Below are 13,208 nucleotides of genomic sequence, written 5' to 3' on the forward strand. Positions count from 1 at the left end.
CTTACTACCTCTATTTGACATTTCACTGAAGGTTTCAGCCAGTAATAAACAAAAGGCATACAGATTGAAAAGGAAAAAGTCAGTATTCACAGACAACATGATTGTCTGTGTAGAAAATCTATGAAATCTAAAAAAACAAGGTCAGCAAGGCTGTAGAATACAGATCAGTATACAGAAATCATTACATTCCTATATCTAGAAATATTTAAAATATCAAAAATCTGAAATGCTTAGGGAAAATTTTGCAAGAACTATACACTGAAAACACATTGCTGAAAGAAATTAAAGAGCTAAATAAATGGAGACATATACCACGTTCATGAGTTGGAAGACTTAATTTTGTTAATATGTCAGTTCTCCTCCAGATTCCCCAATAGATTCAACACAATCTCAACAGGAAGGAATGGGCTACATTCTAAAATTTATATAGCAATGAACAAGACAGAATGAAGGAATTTTGAAAAAGAACAGTCAGAAAAATTAATCTACCTGATTTCAAGCCTTATACAGCTACAGTAATCAAGACAATGTTTTATTGGTATAAAAATAAACAGATTGATGAGACAAAAAAATCCAGAACTAGATTTATATATAGGTGGTCACTTGATTTTTGCCAAAGTTGTTAAGATAATTCAATGTAAAAAGGATGTTTTAAACAAATGGTGTTAGAACAGTTAGATAGCTATGTTAAAAACAATCAACTTTGGTCTTTACCACACCCCCTATGCAAGAATATCTCAGCAATATTATGGGTTTGGTTCCAGATCACTGCAATAAAGCAAATAGCTCAGTGAAGCAAGTCACACAAATTTTTTGTTTTTCTACTGAAATAACAGCTTATATTATACTCTGGACTGTTAATAGCATCATACCAAAAAAAAAAATGTCCATACCTTAATTTAAAAGTACTTTGTTGACAAAAAATGCTAATGATTATCTGACCCTTCAATGAGTCAATCTTTTTGCTGCTAATCATTTCCTGTCTCAATGTTGGTGGTTGCTAAAGGCTGGGGTGGCTGTGGCAATTTCTGAAAATAAGACAACAATGAAGTTTGTTGCACTTGTTGACTTCCTTTCATGAGAGAGTTCTCTGTAGCATGTGATGCTGGCTGATGGCATTTTACCCACAAGAGAACATCTTTCAAAAATTGGAGTAAATCTTCTCAAACACTGCCACTGTTTTATCAACTATGTTTATGGAATATTCTAAATCCTTGCTTGTTATTTCAACAATGTGCATGGCATCTTTACCTGAAGCAGATTCCATTGTTCAAACAAGCAAACAAAACCCACATTGTTCAGTTGTAAGAAGCAACTGTCATTCATTCCAGTTTGATCATGAGATTGCAGCAATTCAGTCACATCATCAAGGTTCTGCTTCTAATTCTAGCTCTATTGTTTTTTTCACCACATTTTCAGCGACTCCTCCGCTGAAATCTTGAACCCCTCAAAGTCATCCATGAGGGTTGGAATCAATTTCTTCCAAACTCCTACTAATGTGTATATTTCAACCTCCTCCCATGAATCACCTTTTTTAAGATGTCATCAAGAATCAAATGTTCTTGATGACATCTAGACTGGTGAATCTTTTCAGAAGGCTTTCAATTTACTTTGCCCAGATCCATCAGAGGAATTACTATCTAATAGCAGCTATAATCTTATGAAATGTATATCTTAAATAATTTGAAAATCAGAATTACTCCTTGATCTGGGGCCTGCAGAATGGATGTGTTAGCAGGCATGAAAACAACATTTATTTCCTTGTACATCTCCACCAGAGCTCTTGAGTAACCAGGTGCATTGTCAATGAGCAGTAATATGTTGAGAGGAATCTTTTTTGGGAGAGAGTAGGTCTCAACAGTGGGCTTAAAATATTCAGTAAACTATGCTGTAAACAGATGTGCTGTCATCTGGGCTTTGTTGTTCCGTTGACAGAGCACAGACAAAGTAGATTTAGCATAATTCTTAAGGGCCCTAGTATTTTAGGAATGCTAAATTAGGGTTGGCTTTAACTTAAAGTCACCAGTTGCATTAGTCCTAATAAAAGCCAGCCTGTCCTTTGAGGCTTTGAAGCCAGGCATTTACTTCTCTAGCTATGGATGTCCAAGATAAAGATGGCATTGTCTTCCAAAAGAAGGCTGTTTTATCAACATTGAAAAGCTTGTTTAGTGTAGCCAGTTTCATTAATGATCTCAGATCTTCTGGATTACTTGCTTCCACTTCAATTTGCTGCATCACTTTGCACTTTGTTATGGAAATAGCTTCTTTCCTTAAACATCATAAATCAACCTCTGCTAGCTTCAAACTTTTATTTTGCAGTTTCCTCACCTCTCTCAGTCTTTACAGAAGTGAGGAGTTAAGGCCTTGCTCTGGGTTAGATTTTGGTTTAAGGGAATATTGTTGCTGTTTTAATCTTCTATCCAGACTCCTCAAACTTTCTGCCTTAATGGCAATAAGGCTATTTTGCTTTATTATTATTATTATTATTTGTGTGTTCACTGTGGGTTCACTTTTAATTTCCTTCAATAACTTTTCTTTTGCATTCACAACTTGGCTAAGCATTTCATGCAAGAGGCCTAGTTTTTGGCCAATCTTGGCTATGAACATAACTTTCTCACTAAGCTAAATCACGTCTAGCTTTTGATTTAAAGTGACAGATGTGTGACTCTTCCTTTCACCTGAACACTTATATGCCATTCTAAGGTTATTAATTGGCCTAATTTCAATATTGTGTCTCAGGCACAGGGAGGCACAAGGAGAGGGAGAGACATGAAGCTCCACAACTTAATCATATACCTCCCATATGACCAAGCCATTCTACTCCTCAGTATTTAACCAAGAAAACTGCAAACGTATGTCCCTACACAAAATATTTGTTCACAAATCCTCACAGCAGCTTTGTAATAGCAAAAGTTGGAGTTACAATCAACCAGTGAACAGGTATAGTTCAATGGAACACTACCCCTCAATAAAAAGGAATGAGGTATTGATACATGTAATAACACAGATACATCTCAAAATGAGATGAAAGAAACCAGACCAAAAAAGGTATACATACTATACTATTCTATTCAGATAAACTTATTGAAAATGAAAACTATAGTAATGGAAAGCACATTGATGGTTGCCTGGGGAGAGAGGATGGGTGGGAAGCAGAGATTATAATAGGGCATGAAATGTCTTCTGGGGGTGGTAGAAATGTTCATTGTCTTGAATGTGTTGATAGCGTCAGTGGTATTTACACATAATCAATTCTCATAAAATTGTATACTTTGAATATATATATAAAATATTCAATCTCAAAGTTTTTAAAAATTTCTATAAAATCTGCTTTCCATCTGTCATTGAAAATTTTGCAAATGATGCTTAGGTCATCCAACTGTTCATCTACACCAAGGGAATGCTGTGTGGTCATAATCTTTCCTCCCTTGAAAGCCTGGGGCTTTGTCCCCTCTGGAGTCCTTCCCTGGGCAAGCTTCCAAAGCATGAACTTCCTTCCTGGAGCATGAGAGAAAGCTCTGTGCTGAGTACTGCAAACCCACCAAGTTAAATAAAACCTACTTTCATCATCCATCTGTGTTTTTTTCCATGTATTTCTGACAACTCACCATTGATTTTGGAAACTTGCCAGTCGTTCTGTAGGTTTTCATTGGCGATGGAAAATGTAAAGTGGGGACCCCGAAATAAGTGCTGATCATCATCAGTAGCCTCGAAAATGAGACTTCCAGGTGCACTGAGGGGATGGCAGAAGTACAAGTCCGTGTAGTCCTTGGCCAGCCTGGGAGGGTTGTCATTCACATCCGTAAGGATCAGGTGGAACTGTGACACAGAGCTCAAGGAAGACCCCCCTAAGGAATTGAATGATTGAAACATGGGATCAGCTCACTCATTTTCCTCTTAAATAGAAGGGTTTCCCTTTCTTTAGAAGTCAAGCAGTTAGGTACACTGAGATGCTAGAAAGAAGACGAGCTTTTAGAATCAAAGACCTAGTTTTGTTACTGGTGAAAAAGTCTTATTGACCATCATCATAATAACTAAGATCTATGTGCTAATATTTTACATATATTACTTCAAAATAATTCTGAAAACTGAGCTCAGAAGTTGTGTAACTTGACCAAGGCAGAGAGGTTTTCAATCCAAGAGGTCTAACTCCAGCACTCACACCTTCACTTGCTCCTCACCAGGCCTTAGGCATGTTAGTTGAGTTTTCTAAGCTTATTTTCTTCAGCTGTGTAGCTTTGCAAGAATCCCGAATATGAGTGAATGTTCTGGAAAATAGTAAAAGCCTCCACAGACATTATGTAGTATATGACAGGAGTGAAAAACTTGGATCTGCAGCATAACCGGTTGGTAGCTATGTAATCTTGGGCAGTTACTTAATTTCTCAGTGCTTTGGTTTCCTCGTTCATAATATGTGGTCAAGAATAGCACCTACCTTATAGTGTTGCATGAGGAGTAAGTTATTACACTAAGTGCTCATTATGGAGCTGTCAGTGCAACATAAACACTGACTGTTATCGTGTCCTCCCCAACACCAATCACAGACATTGTTTCTACAACTTCTGACTCTGACCTTGTTTGATTCCAGTAATGTTTTCTTGCCCCTGCTTCATTTCCAGTAAACCCTGTTTTCTTGCTTTTCGTCTCAACATCGTCTATGTCCATGACTACACTTAACCAAAGGAGAAAAGGCCGCTGTGTTCTTGAAGTCACTGTATCTATTTATATCATGTCAGTGCCAAAAACTAAAAACAGAACAGGGTTTTGGACCCTGGTTTTGATTTCTGAAACTTCTAGAATGTGAGAAACTCTTGGGACACATCCAGAGTGAAGTTCTGATCCCCATGCTATGAGAAAGGGGTGTGCAAAGCATAAAGGCTCAGCCAGAACCTGCCTGCTGCTTCACTGGGAGCTTTTAAATCAAGAGTTAAATGTATACAATGCGATAGTGGAATGTGCTTCACTCAAGCAAGAGACAGAAACAGAGGGCCTGTCCGCTCACACACACCCTTCCCAAGCTGGCACACGGTTCTGCATTCTACCCTTTTTGGTTTGCCTTGACTGAAGTAATTTTGTTTTTCTTCATCTTTCCGCATGCAGGGGCCATTTTTACGATTCCTGTCTGTTCTCCACTTAGCTCTCAACCCTGGGCCTCACATTTTGAAAGTTTTTTTTTTTTTTCCCCAGGGCTGTGGTGGGTGGAGGGGTCTAAAAATATTTATTGAGTAATTTGTTTAATTCTCTTTTGGCAAACCTGGCAGATACATTTACTAGCTAATTAGAGCCTGATCAACATTGGATCAACAGATTTCCTACTCGTATGTCTGAAAATTCCATTAAAATGCAAAGAAACTCTGTGTTAGTGGCCAGGCTTATTATTGGGTAAACATACTATTCCTATGAGTTTATTATTATTTAAAAAAGTTCTCTGGAACTCCACATCTGGAGCCAGCAGGCAATATATATCACCACAACTGAAATAAATAGGATGCAAAGATTATACAGAAATGGCTCAAACATCCTGGGCTTTTCTGTATAATAGTCTTTCCTTTCAAAAGTTCACCTGATTTCGTCAAAACACAGATACCCTGGTTCACCCAAACCTATAGAATCAGAATCTCCAGGGGTGGACTCCTAGTGTCCATATTCAACAAACTCCCTGGGGATTCTGACACATATCAAAGTAGAGAATATTTCATAAAACATTTTCTGCTTCAAAAAGGATGAGAGTTACGATTTAAGGTTGAAGGAGCAAGTGGTGGTCTAGGTGAACAGGTAAGTGGTTTGACTCCACTCAGAGCTCCTGGGAGAAACCCACAACCACATTGGAAGAAGGGAGGTAGTTCAGTCACGGACACAGAACCCTCTAGAAGAGGCCGTAGCCCGTATAGGAAACCACAGAGTGAGCAGCAGCCCTGCTGGGGGCACAGGTGTTTTTCACCTTTAACAAAACCATGAAGGGGCCCAGCATGGTGGCTCACGCCTGTAATCCCAGAACTTTGGGAGGCGGAGGCAGGCAGATCACCTGAGGTCAGAAGTTTGAGACCAGGCTGGCCAACATAGTGAAACCCTGTCTCTTCTAAAAATACAAAAATTAGCCAGGCGTGGTGGCAGGCACCTGCAACCCCAGCTACTCGGAAGGCTGAGGCAGGAGAATTGCTTGAACCCAGGAGGCGGAGGTTGCAATGCGTGGAGATTGCACTACTGCACTCCAGCCTGGGTGACAGAGTGAGATTCCATCTCAAAAAAAAAAAAGGAAGATATGAGCACTCCCTTATACTTTTGTACCCTTCTCATCCTTCCACTTTAACGTTGTGATATTCTGGTGCTTTGGTTCTGTCAGTTTTCTTATCCTCCCTTCCATTTCAACCCAAATATCTTCTGATAATCTATGTTCCTTTTTTTTTTTTTTTTTTTTTTGCTTACCTACTTCAGTGGCCACCACTTGTACCCGATATGGACTTCCAGCTTCTCTGTCCAATGGAGCCACACTAAAGATCTCACCAGTCACATGGTCAATTTTAAGCCAACCTCTTGTGTCTCCTCTCAGTGAATAGCTTCATCAAATGAAAAGAGCAAAAGAAAGCCTGCATTACTTTGCATGAAAGTGTGAAGCTAGTTCGTGCATCAACTAAATGTTTGTGCATCCTTTAAATATGTTGTAAATAATATACAAATAATGTTGATAATGATAATCTCAACATTTGTATATTATTTACAACATAAAGGATCTATTATATTATTAATGCTTTATTTGCATTTCATCTGTCTTCAAAAGGATTTGTTCATCCTTACAACGTGGTGTTTGTGCTTGTGTTAGGAAGGGTATATTTCAAAACTTCTGGGGAAAGTAGCTAAACTTTTCTGGCAATCAAAGAATTCAAATTAAAGTAACCCAGAAGTATCTTTTAAAACATCTTAGCAAACCACCCATCTAGAAAATTTGAACAGCCAGTGGTGGAAACGTTGGGTAAGATGGGTGGATACTCATAGACCCTGGTAACACAGTGAATTCCTCATCCAACAAACATATATTGAGTGCTGAGGAAGATCAGGCAGTGGACCAAGGGAGGAGGTCACAAAAAGGGGCTCTCAGGCAAGTGAAAGAGATAGACAGATGAACAGATAATTTCAATAAAATGTGGTTAACACAACAGAGGGGGCCCTATGGAATCCAAGACAAGTTTACAGGAATCAGCAAAGTCTTTCTGAAGATGTTAAAGGCAAGAAGAGGATGCTTCAAGCAGAAGGAAGAGTGTGAGCTAAAGCACCAAGGGCCAAGGAACAGCATGGTGAGTGTGGGGTCAGGCATTTCAGCAGCGCTGGGGTATACATGGGAAGCAGAAGCCACAGAGATTTGAAGAGCCAGATTATAAGAAGCAAGGGGCAGCCAGCCAATGATTTAAGCAAGAAGGTGACCTGGCCATATCTGTGTTTTCAACAGAACTCATTGGTAGGTGTATGGAAGTTGAGAGAGACAAGACTAGAACCACAGGAAAACCAATGGTATAGCCCTTTAAAAAGCAACACATCATAGTCATGAGGATGTCCATGTCTTTAGAGCAAATAATTCCACTCCTGGAAATCCTACCTAAAAAAAAAACCAATCTAATCAAAGTTTAAAAAGAATCACATGCATACATCTATTGAAAACATTTTCTATAATCAAAAATACTAGAAGCAACCTACATGTCAAAGAATAACAGAATGATTAAAAATTATGATGTGTTAATTTCCCACAATGTATTTTTTTAAGTATATTCCATATGCCAAACACTGTGTTAGGTTATAAATATGGGTAATGAATATGAAACCCTTTATACTTCGGATTTCATCCTGAAAGAGATGGAATGCTTTGGAGCATTTTGAAAGAGGAGTCAGATGATCTGATTTACTTTTTTAAAAGGTCACTGACTGCAATTCAGTGAGTAGATTCAGGGTGGGGTGGGGGATGGCAGGGGTAAGGATGAATCCAGAACAGACACAGTGGTGCCTTTGAGTAGGCTGGAAGCAGGGAGAAGCAGGTGGATTCTGAATATATTTCAACAGAAGAATCTATAATATTTGCTGAAGGATTGGATTCAGATCCACTGGGTGCTAATTGATTTTAAGTTTGTGGAGCTGGAGAATTAAATTACTCAGAGCAACACTGGAGTCATCCTTAATTCTTAACAGACTTATTACTCATGTCTGAACTATTGATTATTCCTTACTCCTGAAACACTTCCTTCATTTGTCTTCTGGAACTGTACCTTACAGAACACCTCTTCTCAGTCTCCCTTGCTAACCTCCTCTTCCTGACCTCAACTTAATTGTATATGTATCCTTTCCTTGTTTCATCACGGTAATTTTCTTACGTGCCTTTATTTTTCCCACTGATAAACTTTTTTATTCTCATCTTTGACCAATGATTTTTATAGTATTTTCGTGAAGAAGGTAGGAACTTTTGTGAAATAAATGGTATAAAGATTAAAAACATAGTGTCTCCTCATAATTTTTGACTCAGTAGTATCTACACTAAACCATAGAGTATATCCCCTACTGTTCTTTCTTCTCTATAAAACTACAGAAGTAGTTAGAGTAAAACTGTAGGTGGTAACCTTGCTTCTCAATGATCAGATAAAGGTCTTAGAAGTGGATCCAAGTGCCTGAAGGACAGCTCAATGGGAGGCAAGACTCCCTCCAGATGTTTAGAGAAAGTTAAGGAATTGTCTGTCATTCATAGCCACACGCATGATTTAAGTCATGCTGAAATATTTATTATGCCATAGACAGGAGGTGTAATGTACAACAGCAGCAAAAGATCTGAGTTCAAGTCTTATTAACTACATGATCTTAAAGATTTTATAGATATTATACAGATATATACAAACATATTTCTTAAGCAAATTAATCATCATTGTACTTTTTAAGGAAAACTGTGTGGGTCTTATTGAACTGAAAAAAAGGAATTGCTAAGATGGAAATGTTTATACATTTTGTTCAGCCACCTCAGCCAGAGCACCAGCTTCTCCAGGGGTGCTCTTTGGAGCCAAGGAACCTATGTATCCTACATCCAGAAGATTCCCTCAGCCCTGTAAGTTGGCATGGTCTGTCCATTTGGGCTTTGGTCTCTCTGTGTAGATCTCCAATACACCTTTAAGGCTGGAACCCTTTCTTAAACCCAGCCTAGATAACTGGCTCAGACACAGGGCCTGGTTCATCTTGTCTCTCTCAGAGGTAAACCTCACCTGAACCATCCAGCTCTCAGCTGAGACCTGAAGCTCATGGGCTGGAATGGAACCTCACACTGCTTCCCACTTGTCTGAGACTAGATGCTTATTGATGAACCACCATCCCTCGGAATGCCCCCAGGGTGTTGACACCTTCCTAAACCAAGGCCAAGTTCATCATTGCTGGGTGTGCTGTGAGGGTCAGCCCTGGAGTCATTGCAGGCCAGCTCCTCCTCCCCCTCCCCACTGACTTTGATGACCACGCAGCCAGGCCTGCCCAGCACTGTTGCGCTTTACCTTATGTCCAGACCTTCTGGATCCTTGGCAGTCACATTGCCCACTTTAGTGCCTATAGCTACATCCTCACTGACTTTCGCTTGGAATACGTATTGGGAAAATTCAGGTGCTTCATTCACATCTGTCACAAAAAGCGTGAACTTGGCAAAAGAACTTGCATTGTACGTCACACCAAACACTAGAGGCTCAGGATTTTCTGCTTTGAACACAATGTTGGAAATAGCTGCTGTTTCAAAATCAAGAGGCTGTGTAGGAGAAAGAGAGAAAATTAATTTTGGGGTGATTAGATTCATTCCCTATGCTTCTTAAACTCTCATATATTCAATATATGATATTGGGAAAACTGGATATCCACATGCAGGAGAATGAAATTAGACTATCTTATACCATGTATGAAAATCAGTTCAAAATAGATTATAGACAAAACATAAGACCTAAAACTGTAGCACCACTAGAAGAAAACATAGAAGAAAACTCTGACATTGGTCTTGGCAATGATTTTTTTAAATTATTTTTTATTTTTGAGATGGAGCCTCATGCTCTATTACCCAGCCTTTAGTGCAGTGGTGCGATCTTGGCTCACTGCAAGCTCCGCCTCCCCGGTTTGTTCAAGTGATTCTCCTGCCTCAGACTCCCAAGTGGCTGGGATTACAGGCACCCACCACCACGCCCGGCTAATTTTTGTATTTTTAATAGAGACAAGGTTTCACCATGTTGGCCAGGCTGGTCTCAAATTCCTTACCTCAAGTGATCTGCCCGCCTTGGCCTCCCAAAGTGCTAGGATTACAGGTATGAGCCACCATGCCTGGCTGGAATAGAAGTTTATCTGACTCTCAGTTCTAGAGGCTAGAAAGCCCAAGAACATGGTACCAGCATCTGTTGAGGACTTTGTGCTGTGTTATCCTATGACGGAAGGGCAAACCATCTCACGAGATAGAGGAAACTCACCCTTTTATTTTTAGTAGAGATGGGGGTTCTGCCATGTTGGCCAGGCTGGTCTCAAATTCCTGACCTCAAGTGACCCGCCCACCTCAGCCTTTCCCCCATGCATGCACCAACACACACCATCACAACTCACTCTCTAGTTCCTAAGTGCTGTGGCATGATTTTTCACGTGGAAGGGTAGGAACTGTGTGTGAAGACTCAGGGTCATTTGAGATAGAAAAAGCAATTGAAATTTGTTCAAATATGTAAGAGAAAATCATGTAAGCCAACTAAGTGTGAAAAAAGAGGTTGTTCATAGTGATAAGCACCCACTGTGTGCAGGGCCTGGCCCTCGTCGACCTCATGATTGCTACATGTGGTCCACGGTTCAGTTTGGGCTTCTCCCCCTGAAGTGGAGGTGGGCAGAGCAAGCTGGAGTTTCTGACTCACAGGACCCACTCCCAGTCTCAGGAGATGACAGAACTGTCCAGTTGAGATAAAAGCTTAGTAGGCCAAGCAGGAAGGCAGCAGCCCCCCAGAATGAGCCTGTGATGGGGACAAAGGACACAGTTCTCTGTTCCTGTCCAGTTCAGCAAAGTCCGGGCCCAGGCAGGCAGCACAGCTGTCCATATGCTTAGGCAGAGCACGTGCATCCATCCTCACCACGAAGCAGGTCCTAAGCACCCTCCCTGGCTTTTCCTCATTCCATCACTGGTCCCAGAGGCAATGGTTTAAAGAAATGAGACACTGTATGTGCAAATGAGAAGCAGCCTGTATTACCAGAAGATAATGTGCAAGGCTGAGAGTGGAAAGAGAAGACTGTATGGCGAGCTGAGGAGCTGGAACTTCATCCTTGACTAACAAAGTCAGATCTGTGTCTTAGAAAGATAACTCCAGGAGCAGCTGCATGGGGGATGGATTCGAGGTGATCCACACTGGGGCAGGAAGACTAGCTAGAAGGCAGTGTCAGTGTTCCCTAAGCACTGGATGGAAGAATGAATGAAAAGCAGCAGCCTACCATTGAGAATTCTATTCACATAACTTCCACACCTGGAGAAACATCAACTCTTCTGGAGAAATTATAAATGGAAGATGCTACATTAGCAAACGGTAATCAGCAGAGCTGAGCCAAGAACAAGCCTTGTCCGACCATGTGCATTGTTTTTCATGACATGGGGATATGACTGCAAGACCAAGTCAAGAGACCTGCACTGCCTCTTGGAATGGCCTCAGTCCCATCTGGCAAGACATATTTAAGTTAACTGAAAAAACCTGCTCACACCACAATTCCTTTTGTGCACACAACTGCCTGAAAGGTCAAACCTAGTGATTTAGATTCAACTTGGAGGCAAAGAAAATGCTGAAGGAGAGGGGCTGAGACTGGGATATTTACCATTTTCACTAGCGATCACTGATGAGATCAAAGTGTGCACATTAGTTTTCCAGATGACATTTGGGCTAGTTAAAAATAGCTAGTGAATTGAGAATTCAAAAAGATCAGCCATAGTGGAGAAGTGACAAAATTTGCCAGTTAAAAAAAGGCAGAACCCTGAATTGCAAGAAACAGGATCCCAGGAGAGTTATTGTTGAGCCAGGCAGGGTTCAAAGAAATAGCTTTCCTGCTCATGACACACATTTGGCCCCAAGAGCATGATAACCAACCACACGAGAGGCTGGAGCTTGCGCAGCAGTAAATACACAGCAGGGAGCATTTCTGACAGTTGTTTAATCTGAAGGATCGCTTTGGGCACTTGCCAAAATTATTCATTTCCAGGCTTTCCCCTTGAGAGACTGAGGCTGCAGTCCTCAGTATGCACCATTTGACTCTTTAATTAGGCAAGTTTGGCCCCCTTAGGAGAAAGCATACCTGTCCACAGGTAGAATCCTAGCTCTAATTAATTAGAATCAAGTGATGACACATGTTTAAGTTTGCAACCTGCTGGATGCTGTGTTAGGAACTATATACGTACTTTTGCATTTAATTCTTCAACATCCTTACTAGAAAGGTGCTACCATTTTACCCATTTTTACAGATTGGAAAACTGGGGCCTGAGAGGTTACATCATTTGGTCAAGGCCACAAGCTAGTAAGTGGCAACACCAGGACTCACAGAAATTACATCCTGAGAGGAGCTGGAGACGTGGAGTCAAGTTCCCAGCTCTGCCATCACCAGAAGGCCTGACTGTACCTTGCTGTGGGCCTGAATTTCTGCCTCCCTCAGAATCAGTAGGAGAAGCAAGAGAGTTTATGCAAACAGACTATAGTTGCCACGTATGAGTCCCTTGGTGAATTTTACCTGTGATTAGCACATTTGTAATTCAGATGAACTGTTAATGATATAATTGTGATTAACAAACTTAATTTAAACATTTAAAAATTATTAACACAGTAGTTCAGAACAGTGGTAGTCCCTTGATGGCTTAATAGGCAAGGACTTAGAAGACAAAGCCATACATAAAAAACCAAATTATATAGTCTATAAAACACTTCAATAACAAATAGTATGGCTACATACCTTTGTTATATTTTTATTCTATATCCTAGTGGGGAATTGGCTAATATTTAGTGTATCCTAATCAAGAATCCACAGTCCAGGGTTGGTTGTTGCTTAGCATCTGAAAGAACCTAATCCAAGATCTGTATCCCAGAGGTAGCTACGATAGCCAACACTATCTCAATCAGAACTAGAAGGTTTGTTAGTTAGCAAAGTGATCTTACAAATAAATTTTCTTGGTGATATGAGTGGTGTCCGAGATATGCACTTTGGACCAGGCG

General features: G+C 40.4%; 1 protein-coding gene across 2 annotated transcripts in view; it reads right to left on the minus strand.

Annotated features, from left to right (window-relative positions):
- The window catches only part of CDH17 (cadherin 17), an 87,386-nt gene that overhangs the window by 7,953 nt on the left and 66,225 nt on the right, over positions 1-13,208 (minus strand). For both annotated transcript variants that reach the window (XM_025393968.1, XM_025393967.1), the window contains exons 13-15: positions 9,510-9,754; positions 6,427-6,557; positions 3,609-3,848 (exon numbers count right to left, since the gene is read on the minus strand). In XM_025393968.1, the coding sequence (XP_025249753.1) occupies positions 3,609-3,848; positions 6,427-6,557; positions 9,510-9,754 (616 nt within the window). The remainder of the gene's footprint in view (positions 1-3,608; positions 3,849-6,426; positions 6,558-9,509; positions 9,755-13,208) is intronic.

Source organism: Theropithecus gelada, chromosome 8 (genome assembly GCF_003255815.1).
Source record: "Theropithecus gelada isolate Dixy chromosome 8, Tgel_1.0, whole genome shotgun sequence".
Taxonomy (NCBI): domain Eukaryota; kingdom Metazoa; phylum Chordata; class Mammalia; order Primates; family Cercopithecidae; genus Theropithecus; species Theropithecus gelada.